The sequence below is a fragment of the Drosophila novamexicana genome, unplaced genomic scaffold, assembly GCF_003285875.2.
Source record: "Drosophila novamexicana strain 15010-1031.04,08,12 unplaced genomic scaffold, DnovRS2.1 tig00001466-arrow-arrow-pilon, whole genome shotgun sequence".
Taxonomy (NCBI): Eukaryota; Metazoa; Arthropoda; class Insecta; order Diptera; family Drosophilidae; genus Drosophila; species Drosophila novamexicana.
The window spans coordinates 306721-319199 of NW_020824862.1; the positions used below are offsets into that span (position 1 = coordinate 306721).

The 12479-nt window shown below is 46.8% G+C and overlaps 3 protein-coding genes across 4 annotated transcripts; 2 read left to right on the plus strand and 1 right to left on the minus strand.

Moving 5' to 3' along the window:
• The first annotated feature begins 1535 nt into the window (after positions 1-1535).
• Positions 1536-8284, plus strand: LOC115767871. Its single transcript, XM_030712231.1, is given in 7 exon segments — positions 1536-2479; positions 2482-2890; positions 2947-3157; positions 3238-4076; positions 4138-4339; positions 4649-5714; positions 7912-8284. Coding segments are annotated over 7 exon segments (2994 nt in total). The 5' UTR covers positions 1536-2392; the 3' UTR covers positions 8092-8284.
• Positions 8285-8809: 525 nt separating this feature from the next.
• On the minus strand, positions 8810-10266 carry LOC115767856 (pyridoxine/pyridoxamine 5'-phosphate oxidase). Of its 2 annotated transcripts, none has more exons than XM_030712212.1 (3): positions 10187-10266; positions 9179-9718; positions 8810-9111 (listed from the first exon to the last, which is right to left on the minus strand). In XM_030712212.1, the coding sequence occupies exons 2-3, from the start codon at positions 9703-9705 to the stop codon at positions 8985-8987; spliced, it is 654 nt and encodes a 217-aa protein (XP_030568072.1). In that variant the 5' UTR covers positions 9706-9718; positions 10187-10266; the 3' UTR covers positions 8810-8984. The 2 variants fall into 2 exon arrangements, with proteins under 2 accessions (XP_030568072.1, XP_030568073.1); XM_030712213.1 differs by lacking the exon at positions 10187-10266 and adding an exon at positions 9887-9908.
• On the plus strand, positions 9927-12185 carry LOC115767855. The gene is made up of 5 exons (XM_030712211.1): positions 9927-10258; positions 10667-11013; positions 11080-11424; positions 11478-11629; positions 11700-12185. Exons 1-5 carry the CDS (start codon positions 10055-10057, stop codon positions 11789-11791), a joined length of 1140 nt encoding a protein of 379 aa, XP_030568071.1. The 5' UTR covers positions 9927-10054; the 3' UTR covers positions 11792-12185.
• Positions 12186-12479: the final 294 nt, after the last annotated feature.

Genomic DNA, 12479 nt, shown 5'->3' on the forward strand with positions numbered 1-12479 from the left:
AACATGTTGCGTCCAAACATGTTTGTAAGCGGCTGCATCCAATGCTGGTGTGTCTGTGTGTGTGTGTATGTGTGTGGATTTTAATGAATTTTCCTAATTAGTCTTGTGAAAGAAAAGCGAAAACGAAACGTGGCATAGGTTGTTGTTCATGGTGCATTGTTGTTGTTGTTGTTGTTGTTGCTGTTGCGGCTGTTTTTGGTGTCGCTCGAGCATTGTTGATACAAAATGTTGATAGCAACATAACAAGGCAAAGTAAAAGTTGCCGAATCGAAAATAAAAGTTCAGCAACTGCGCCGCCAAAATATGTAAATATGTATGGGTGTGTTTGCATGTGTGTGCAAGCATATTTAAATAAAAAGATGAGCAAGGGAAACGCAGCCGCAACTTTCTTTTGGCGCTGACGTCGCTGCTGACGTCGACGTCGACGTCGCTTGGGGCGCTGATCGCTTGACATTGGCTTCGTTTATGGGGCCGTAATTGCGGGCGCTGGTTTTTTTTCTTTCTTCTGCTTCCTCTTCTTCTTCTTGTTTGTTGTTTTTGTAATCTTTTTGACATGCCAACTGCTAAAAGAAACACAAACAAACACAAAACTTAACTGGAGCAGTTACTTTTGAGCTTGAGTCATGCACCCCCCCCCCCCCCCCCCTCCGCCACACTCACTACCCCACGAACCCGTTGTTCGTTTGGTGTGTTAAATTTTGTGTCCACGCCACAATTAGCACCTGTTGGCCGCGCATGTTGCTTCCATTACCATATCTGTAAAAGAAACAACAAAAAAAACTGGCAGAATTTCGTTGTTAACCATAAATTTATAACATTTTTGGTTTTGCAGATCAAAAAAGCTCGCGACGCGGACAAAAATGCTGCCGGCGTTAATCCAATGGCAACAACAGTAACAAACGCATCAGGAACAACAACAACAGCGGCAGTTGACAAAAAGAACAACAACAACAACAACCACTGCAGCAGTAATCGTAACAGCAGCAAAGACAAAAGCAAAGAGATGCAGACAAATGGCGGCAAAACCAATTGGAAGGTAATTAAACGGAAATGTAATAAAATACTTAGTTATGCACACACACACACACACACACTTGAACAGATGTATGTAAGCCAGTGTGTGCAATGATGTGCAATAATTGGAGAAGAAAAGCGTAAAGCTGCAGATGAAAGAAGGAAATGTGTGAAAGAGTGTGAGGTAACATGATTTGTTTGCACGTGCGCGCTCTCTGCTCCGTTATGCGGCCGAGTGACTTTTGGCTGACTCCCCTCTCTGGCTGACACGCATTAACGAGAGCGAAAGAGAGAGCGGCGCGCGCTGCTGCTGCTGCTGTGCAATTGCAACACACAAAATGCAAATGCCGCGAATAGGTTAACCCCAAAACTGACTGCTTGTCATAGTCTCTGTGCGTCTGCTTATGTGCGACATGGTCAATAAACGCAGTTGTTGATTATGAAATGAGGAAACCACTCAGTCGCTTTGCTCGCAATGTTTAATTACATTTTTGTGCTTTTTGCTGCTCATTTATTTTATTATTGTTATATGTGCACACAAACATACATATGCATGAACATACATGCATGTATATTTGTTTGTTGACGCTTTGCCGCGTCAAGCGGTGGCGGCAGCATCACGCAGAGAAAAGTAGGCCGCGACGCGACCTGTTTACTGCCAGTGGTCCGGCCCGGCCCGGCCCGCCCCGGCCTGGTGCGGCCATCCTCCCGTCATGGCAGCTGCTGTGTTAATTTTGCTTTACTTGCGCTTTAATTAATTTTCTAAAGTGTGTTTATGTGCATACGATGAGTATAAGTTCTCTGTGCCGTGGCACGTTCGCAATTTCAACATTACCGGACCGCACGAATCTCCAACTAGTCCGTTATTTAACATTGTGAACCAATTGCGGCACAGCCAACTTAACGTGTATGCAGATGCTGCCAGCCTTTCGATCCTGTCGCGGCGTCTGCATAGGGATGCCAGATCCTTCCACATGGTCTAGCCATGTCACTTTCCTTGCTGCTTTACGTGTTTATTGCTAAAATATGAATAGCAAAATTGTAAACAATCAAATTGGTTCCGTAATTAATTCGCATAAAGCGCCGCTTCCTTGGTTTCATGCTGCGCTCGTCATGCTGCATGCAAACATTGCGTTGCATTTGCATGCACAGCAGCAACTAAAAAAAAAACAAAAACAATAACAAAAGAGTTAGCAACACAAAAATCAAATTATAAACTATTTCAAGTGCATTACCAAGGCACTTGGCGTGATGGGGCGTTCGTTTCAATGGTTGATTTAACGCCATGATTTGGCGCAAAATCAAAGCGTCTAATTTTAAGGCGCTTTGTGGTCATTGACCACGCGGACCGTGACCGTAAAAAAGCTCAGTTTCGGCTATGTCACTAATTATGAACTGTGTGTGTGTGTGTTTGTGTGTGTGTGTATGTTTTTTATTTTGTAGGGCCTCGTCCAAAGCAATCCCAATGGCAATGGCGTCTTGCCAACAACAGCAGCATCTCAGCCAGCCAAGGTTTTCCACAACACACGCTGTACGCGACACCACAAGCCCCATCACATCCACAGCAATGGCGGCGGCGGCGTTGCAGTAGCAGCAACTGTGGCATCCGTACCTGGAGCTGATCAGCGAGATGGGGAGCGGCACCATCAGCACCAGGCACAGCAACAGCAACAGCACCACCTGCACCACATGCACAGCCACAGTCATAACCATGCCCATCATGGTCTGCGCCGCAAGTCAGAGTCAGTGCTATCCACCGACTCGGACATACGCTTCACCCGCCGCAAGCTGGGTGATAGCCAGAAGTGCGGATGCGCTGTGATAGCCGGCTTTCTTATTGCCCTGCTGGTGGCCGGCGCCTTTGTTTATATAGGCTGTGAGTAGCTGAAGCCAAGAGTTCAGCGGACGCATTTAACGCAATGCCAATTTCAGATACATACTTTCGGCCGGAGCCGCTGCCGGATCGCGTGTTCCGTGGCAAGTTCATGGTGCTTAACGATAAATGGAGCATGGAGCTAGCCAATCAGAACTCGCTACGTTTCCAGCACAAGGCACGTGACTATCGGGAGCGCATCAATCTAACGTTACGTCGCTCGGACTTACGTGAGGCCTACGAGGGCAGCGAGATTCTGGCTCTAGATGGGTAAGAAAAATATAGATCCAGTCCAGCCTATATATGTATATAACACAACTGCTATAACATATTCATATGCTCGTCAACAGCAGCGAGGACAACAACAACATTATCGTGCACTTCAACATGATATTCGATCCGTATGCGGGTCTGGTCAGCAGCGGGGAGTTGCTGGCGCTTTTCCATGAAGAGCTAAGCGATGCACAAAGTCGTCATTTTGCCAACATGACCGTGGATGTGTCTAGTGTGAGCATTAAGGAAACCACCGGCCAGATCGAGGAGCCCATCATGTCCAGCTCACCGCTTGGTGGCCATGATGAGACCACCGAGCCGACCACCACAACACCACGCCCACTGCCGCGCCGATGCGAGCCACTGCAGCTGAACTATTGTCGCAATGTCGGCTATAATGTGACCACCTATCCGAATATGCTGGGTCACGCGACCTATGAGCAGGTGGTCGAGGATGTCATTGTATTCCGCGAGCTCGTCGACGGCGAGTGTTTCCGTGAGGCCTACGACTTTGTCTGCCGGCTACTGCAGCCACCCTGCGAGACGCACGGCATCAGCCAGGAGCCGACGCCCGGCGCCATCTGTCGCGAGTATTGTGAGGCGTTCATGGCCGGCTGTGGTGGCAGGTTGCCGGCACGCTTCCGGCAGCATTTTGATTGTGAACGCTTCCCGGAGTCGACGGGCACACAGTCGTGCCAGCAGAAGCCCCACTGTGTTGGCGACATGCAGAGCAATGTGCAGAGTCCGCGCTTATGCGATGGCTACGCCGACTGTCCGGATCTGTCCGATGAACGCAGCTGCGCCTTTTGCGCCGCCAATGCGCTCTACTGTGGACGCGGGCGCGCCTGTGTGCCGCGCAAGGCGCGATGCGATGGCAAGGCCGACTGTCCGGATGGCGCTGACGAGAAGGATTGCCGTGAGTATAAGCTGATCAAAAAAATACTGGCTGTGCAACTTAACCTTTATGCTACACACAGTTTCTATCGCTCCATTGGCCGCGGATCTACTGAAACCCGAGCCCTTGGTTCCGTATTTGCCGCGCTTCCATGCCGCCGGCTACGCTGTCTTCTCCGAGAAAGGCGTGGTGGGCAAACTGTGCGCTGAGGGCCTAGAGGGTGACGCCAAACTGGTGGTCCGCCAGACCGTCTCGGAATCCCTATGCAAATCGCTGGGTTATGAGTAAGTGCATCCATTCACGCGGGGTGGTTAATATAAGATTTAGATGCATTATTTTTATGGAAACATATTCAATAATCCGTCTGCCTACAAATTACTTATACTTATAAATGTAAAACCTGCTTGCACAAATTTGAATTTCGTAACGGCATCGTATTCATAAAACGTACAATTGTGTGCACATGTGGCAACGCCAGCAACTGATCAACAGAATGGCAAGGTTGAATGTTTTGCAAGGTGGCAACACTGTGATCTATCATTTTTTGAATTTAAGCTAGCGCCACTTAATCGCTAACTAAATATCTTTTGTAGATCTGTGGAAATCTTTGATGTACAAAATGATACGGAACAACTGTCGGACTATGTGCGCGTATTAGATCCGCATGCGCCGGAGATCAGTTTCATACGCACCCACTGCCCCAAGAGACAGGTGCTCTACGTAGGCTGTGGCGATCTGCGTTGCGGGGTGCAGTCGGCGCTGCCCAATGCCAAGCAGCATCTGTCGCTGCCCAAGATGTCAGCTCCGGGCGATTGGCCGTGGCTGGTGGCACTGTTCCGCGAGGACATACACGTCTGCGATGGAACGCTTATATCACCGGACTGGGTGCTGACCACAGAGGGCTGCTTCCAGGGCCAGCCAAGAGCCACCTGGATGGCAATAGTGGGTGCAGTTCGTTTGTCAGCGAAGGCGCCGTGGACACAACGACGCCGTATCATTGGTATGATCAAAAGCCCTGTTGAGGGCTCCACAGCGGCACTGGTCCGCTTGGAGACGCCGGTCAGCTTCTCGGATCACGTGCGCCCCATTTGCCTGCCGGACGCACTGCAGCGCCAACAGCAGCAAACGCCCATACAACGGCGCGCCTACGTACCAGTCGCTGAGCGATTAGAAGCTCCGCCTGCCCAGCATACCCAGCGCCGGCTGGCCCAGGAAACTCAGCAGTTCTTCCTTATACCCTCACAACACGAACAACAGGAGGGCTCAGGTGCCAGCGCCGATGACCATGAAGACGGTGTTGGCTACGACTACCTGAGGGCTGAGTCTGCTGCATCCCAAATGCCGCGTGCCGAGGCACTGCAGCAGGTACCGGATGGCGTGGAGCACCCCCAGCTTAACGCCTATCCGCTGCCCGACAGTGCCCCGCAAGTCAACTACTATGGCGCATCCTCCTCTACACAGGCGGCCAAGACCACCAAGCCACCCAGCACACCAGAACAGATCTGGACGAACTGCAACACGCTCGGCTGGTCCCGGCAGCGCGATCATCTGCAGCGCGTGCAGCTTAAAATTGGTGATATGGCGCCCTGCGAGAATATCTCCATAACGACGGTCAACTCCATGTGCATGGAGGCAACCTACCAGAAATACGACTGCTCGGTGAGTAATGACAATTTTTGGGAAATACGCATAATCATGTTTACGACATCACTATATCATACTGATCGGTCGAAAATTAAATATTGAATGATATTTCAAGATATCTTAAACAAATTGAAATGAGTAAGAGAAAGAGAAAGGGAGAGAGCGAAAGAGAGAGAGTGGAATTAACGTAAGAGCGTGCGCAGGGATAAACTATTAGGTTACCAACACATGCTATTTAAATTCATGAGAATCGCATAGTAGGGCAATATTAAAATTTAATTTTAAATTTGAATACGTTTTGTATCCGAAAACACATATACATCCCCATATACATACATTCATTATAAGACATGCACATATGTGAATATATGTATAACAGACGCACACACATTTATACACACATGCATATGTACATGTAACATGCATATGTACATATGCATGCAGGCCTTACTTGAATCCTTGAGAATCACATAGTAGGCAATCCTTAAAAGTACGTAATTTCTTCAATATTAATTAATTTGATCCGCGTTTGACATACATATGTACATAAAAGAATAAAAATGCATACGTAAACAGGCATGCACATGCACACACACATGTACGTATATGGACATGTACATGCATGCATACATATATACGGAATTATTTACCAACACATACATATACATATCCATAATATTTTGATCAGTTTGGGAATCTTAGTTGATACGCGTCTTATTGACTTTTCGGATTATAACGTAGTTTTTATTGATGTTTATTTTATTTGCTTATCTGCTAGGGACTGTGGTTCAACCTTAATGCTAGACGCAAAAAAAAGGTTCTATATACAATTTCGTCCTGGTTTATGGACAGACTAGGTGCTCCTTACGCTCAGATGCGTATTGAGCGTGTTGCAGTTGCTAGCAGAGCCGCATGGGGGCCAGCGCTAGGAAGCGATCTTCGTGATTTTTTGTACAGCTGAAGCCGCATCCGTTTGGGCTGAGACTCGGGCCGTGCCTGCTCCTGCCTGAGTCTGTGCAACACAACCGACGCTGATTGTTGCTGCTGCTGCTGCTGCTCCTGCAGTTGTCCGCGGAGGAAGCAATTCTGGCGAGTCACGGCAGCAGCAGCTGGAGCGCTGCCAGGCAATGCGCCTATGAAACAGTTCTGGCGATGCACAGGTACCGCCACATAGTCCGTTCCATCGGAAAGGTCCGGTTGAATCTGGCGGATGTCATCTGCCGAGCGTCGCCGCTTGACGGGCTCGATCAGGGCACGACGCAATTTTTGCCAGTCTAGACGCAGATAAAACAACAACTCGGGGCAGGGGAAGAGCAGCAGAAAGTACTCCAATAGCTGCTGCTCAAACACGTAACCCTGGCCATTGGTTAGCACCAGGCCGGCACGCTGGGTCTCCGGTATGTGGAAGCGAGCACAGGCTGTAAAGATCATGGAAAAGAATAAGTAAAGGTTGCTGCCGTTGCTGTTGCAAATTTGAATTCTGCTCGTATATGATGTACCTTGGGCAATGATCTGCTCGTAGCTGCTGCCCGCCTCGCAAATGACGAAACTTACTTCGCCGTGAAAACTGATCTTTAGGCAGCTCTTCATATCCAAAATGTTGAAATTCGATGATAACGCTTGCGTTTCGAATAACTGTTACTGTTGTTTTTTTCTCTTTATTGCCGGTTCTCAATTTGCCTTTGTTCTTTGTGCGTGATGCGCTCACTTGCAATGCCGACGCTCGAATGAATGGAAGTTGGCGCGCGCTGTCTTCTTTTATGCACATTAGTAGGTGGGAAAGGGATGGGAGAGAGAGAGAGAGCGAGGGCCTGAGTGGCCTTTGGCCGATCTGGCAGTGCAGCTGCGCGCCTGCACATAGTCTATGCTCTGTCTGCAGAGTAGGTAGAGTCGTGCGTATTCGGGGATGTTTCTAGCATTTGCTATTTGTGTGCGTTTGCATGCGTGTGAGAGCGCGCGTGCTATGCGGCATATGCTCTGAGCGCGAGAGAGGGATAGTGCCTTTCGCCTTGTTGTTGTTGTTGTTGTTGTTGATACGATGTTACTCATCTATTTTGTTTTGTTTTGCTCAGTTACTGTTCGCGAGCGCGTCGCTGCATGTCGCTTTTGTTACGTGACGTCACAATCGCTATAAACAGGGTGTCGATTTATAACGGCTCCCAACGCGAATTACTTAATTTCTAACATTGTGAAATATTTTGTACACTTGCAGCAAGAGGAATACTCTGGCGCGCCCGTGCAATGCCTCATACCGGGCACTAATCAATGGGCCCTAATTGGCGTCTCATCCTGGCGGATTGCCTGTGGACCGACGGGCGTCGAGCGGCCACGCATGTACGATAAGATTGCATCCAATGCGGATTGGATACGGGAGACGGTGAACGCGGTATAGCCTGTAGCCTGTATCCTGTAGCCGCCAGCGGTACATTTATTACTCTGGCTTCCTGTAAAAACTAACGTGTATTATGTAAAAAGCTAGAAGAAGCAACCTTAATCGTAATTTACTGCATGTTTTAACCTAATATTATTATGTATTATTATAACCATTTCGTATACCCTGAACCCATTACAAATGGGTAATATATTTGTGCAAATATCCCATCGAGTTAGCCATGTCCGTCTGTCTGTCCGTACGAACGCAAGAATCTCGGAATCTATAAGAGCTAGAGTTTGTTGCCGATAATCGATAATTTGCTCCGTTTCCATGTAATCGATAAAAATCGATATCGAAATTCTGTTTGTTTGAGCAAATCTCGAAAGTTGTAAGAGAGAGAGAGAGAGAGAGAGAGTATATATACATATATCCAGTATCATTTATGAGCTGTGTGTATTTGCTGCTATTTAAATTGCTGTTTTTTCCGGAGCCGAATAGCTTTTGGTTTGGCTGTTGAGTAGAGGCGGCGGCAATGGGCGTGATTTGTTGTTGCGAGTTCGAGTCCTATCGAGCGAACTACTTTTTTTTATTATGAGCTCGTTGATGCTGGCAGAGGAGGGTTCAGGGTATCCCCTAGTCGGGAGCTACCGACTAGAGCCTACTGCTTGTTTTATTTTTTTTTTTACTGTTTTGTGTAATATTTATTAACTATTTTAATTGTATGCTAATCAAAAAAAAAAAAAAACCAACAAAAAGTGAAAAAGGACATATTAGTGTTACATTTAGCTGCTGTATAACTGTAATTTTGTTTGTATTTGTTGATAACGATTGTTTTGCTTTTGCAAATGCTAGTTGAATAAAAATAAAAATGAGTAAAATACGGGCCAATTGTTGTAACGCAAAATCCGGATTTAGGTCGAAACATGCATGGCCTCCCATTGGCCATTCTCCTGGCGACGATACTGCACACGATCCGCAATCTGGTCCACGCCCACCTTGAGAAAGTCATAGCGCTGGGCCACGAACTTGAAGGCGGTGCTGTTGAGGAAGAAGGGTTTGGCAAATGTTTAATGCGATGCACTTTTTATGTTAGGCACGAACGTACAAGGTAGAAGGACGCTGCAGCGACTGGGCCTGCGCTAGATGATCTTTGAGAAACTGGTCATGCTTAGCCTTGAGCTCATCATAGTCCACGGGCTGTCCACAGGGAAAGATGATGTCACGTATTTGCGCCGAGAGCGGCTCTTTGGACCACAACGCATCCAGCTCGGACTCGGGCAGCTCCACAGCGGTGGCGCCAATGAGACGCACTTGCCAGGTGTGCGGCTTGGTATCCGGCGTAGGCAGCACCACTTGGGGCAACAGAATGGTAATGCCGCACTTGGTATTCGCATTGATATTCTTATAGTTGCGCGTAAAGCGTTGTGTTACGTAGATGATGCATTTATCATTGCTGAGTCCGCGATAGAGCACAGTACGGTTGAGTACACCGAACTCATCATCGATGGTGGCCAGATTCATGTATTGCACCGAATCTGGCTGTTGCTTGGCAGCGGCTTCTAATAGCTGCTTGAGCAGCTCGATAGGGTCGTCTGGATAATCGACAATGTGCGCAACTGAAGATTGAGCCATGTTTGAAATGCGACTGCAAAATATTAAGACAGTAAGAGATGGTAAGTATTTTTATGAATTTGAATAAGTCCGCGCTGCACACAAGTTGGCAGCCCGACAAACTATCGAAAGCAAAGCTCAGCTAGCGATGCAACGATATCGGCACTATCGCAATCAATCGATATGTCGATTGTCAATGTACCAGGCACGTAAATATAAGACTACAAAATTTGTTACTGTTTATAAATACATCCCCATTCATCAGGTTGACAACGAAATCGCTGCATGGCAAACGTTTATTATATTTGAGGTTTGCTTGTGGTACCTGCTTGCGCTAACCATTAGCGCTGCGGCCGCCTAAAAATCAAAGATGTCCATACTGGATATGAAGGCCGGTCCGCCGGATTATTGGGCGGAGATTGGCAACTTCTTTTTACCGCTTAAATATCTAATTACCAACGATCGTTTCGATGCACTTGTACAGAATATTGATTTGCATTACCTGATCAATGCGGTCTTCTGGATATTTGTGGCGTTATTCTGCGGCTTCCACGGATTTCAGCGCGTCTTCCAGGTGAGCCAACTACAGTTAACCAGCTGCAGTTAGCGACAGCACGGCGTTCACTTGCTGTTTGCTGCGCGTGCCCAATTTGTTTGACGTTTATAAATAGTCGGCAGGCAGCTGTAATGGGGCAGCAGCAGCAGCTGCGGCAGAGGCAGGGGCAGCGGCGGCGGCAGCGTTGGCGACGTTATGATAAGACATGCGACCAACTGCCGCGACCGACAACCATTAAGATTAAACAATATTTGCAACCAGACTCAAGCCGAACTGATGTACGCTAACATGCACACATACACATACACATATGCATAAGCATGTCTTTATATAAATATATATACATATGTATGTGTATAGAGAGATGTTTGAAAGTATCCCAATCAACAGCTAATTGACATTTATTTGTGCTTGTCTTCTCGTTAGTTCTTCCTTAAATCGTCGAACGTCAAGTATTTTAAGCGCAAACAATTCGCTCGCTTGATATGGAACATTGCATTCTATGGAGCCTGCTGTCTCTTTTTGCACTTCTACAATGAGTTTATGATATTGCCGCAGCTGATGAAGAACCAGGGCCGTTATTCGCTCTTCCACAGTTCGGACAATCTCATCTTTTATCGATCGCATCAGTATGAGAAGTTTCAGTTTTATTCGATATTCATCATTGCCTTCTATCTGCATGGCGCCATGCTCGACTTCAAGGAGGCTGACTTTTTGGAGACCGTCTCCAAGTGGCTCTACCTATTCGCCCTCATCGCGATCGACGTGTACAGGCATGTGCGAGCATAAGCTAACTATTCATAAGCATTGAGTAATTGAATGATTTTGTCTACTTGCAGATATGAAAACTATTTTGTTGGCCTGAATCTCACAATGGGGCTGCACAGCATACTTGCGGAGTGCCTGACCCTGCTGGCGCTGCAGAATTCGAATCGGAATCGCTGGGTCTACCAGCTGTTTATGGGTATGCGGGTTGCCGCCTGGCTGCATGTGCATATCAATCTGCTGCCCTTCAATTACTTTATACCCACGCTTTTTGCCAAGAACTTTAAGCTGCCGCTTAATGTGGCCATTTGGCTGTGGTATGGCCTCGCCATATGGAATTCACCGGTGCTGCAGCTCTTCTACCATCAGATCTATCATACCTCGCCCTCTGATTGCTCCGGCGAGGGCTCTGCGGCAAAGTGAGCGAGCACTCAGTTTGTTGGCACTCCCTTTGCTAATATGATCCTTGCAGATGCATCCTGATGAGGGACAGCAGCGAGTATCGACATTACAAGACGCTCAAAAGGGCATACATCGAGGTGAAGCTGGCCCATGAGAAGGCAACATCCAATCCTCTTCCAGCCACCGAATCCGCCTCGGCCAAAACCTATCAGGCCATCAAGTGTAAGCTCTCCTCAATTCCCAAAAGTTTAATTCACGATCTCTAACCAATCTTTCGTTCTTCGTCCTGCAGGCGTTATGATGCTGAAGCGCAAATTGAAGCGCATACGCGAGGGTCGCGGCGCCGAGCCGGAGTACGACAGAGAGGAGCTCAACGCGGATTAAGACAGCATTGCCTATTGACTGCAAAAAAAAAACCAAAAAAAAAACTTTATTTCTTCTGCTTATAAAAGACAAAGCCCTAGGCAGGGTGCTCTTTGCGCCTCTTCTTCCAACTACCTCCCAAGTCTTAAACACACGAATACATACCACATACCCAACATACCAATGAACATCACATTGACATACACACGCACACGCACGCACACGCACGCACACACACGCTCTCTCTAGCGCCTAGTTAGTTTTCAAATTTCACACCTAGTGAACTCTAAAGCAATAATTATTTATGTACTTATGAACGTAGCAGTAGCATATAAATCGCCTTAGCTCAACAAATCGTTGTTTTTTCGCTGTGACTTATGAAATTTCGAAATATTTGTAGTTCTATTAAAAATAAAGCAATTAATCAATTAAAAACCTTTGATTTTATACTCATAGAATACCTCTTGTACTGCTGCATCTCGATGGATATATTCCATGAATCGACAAATATTGGGAAGCATCTTCAATGTCTTGTAATTGTAATATTGATAAAAAGGAAACAGGCCAAAAAATGCAATTTAAAATGTTAAACAAAATTATGCTTTTGTGAAAATATTACATATTTTCAGTTTTATGAATATATATCCCTAGAGTTCGAAACACGCTTAATTGTTGTTGTTTGTTGTTTTGTTTTTTGTTTTTTTTTTTT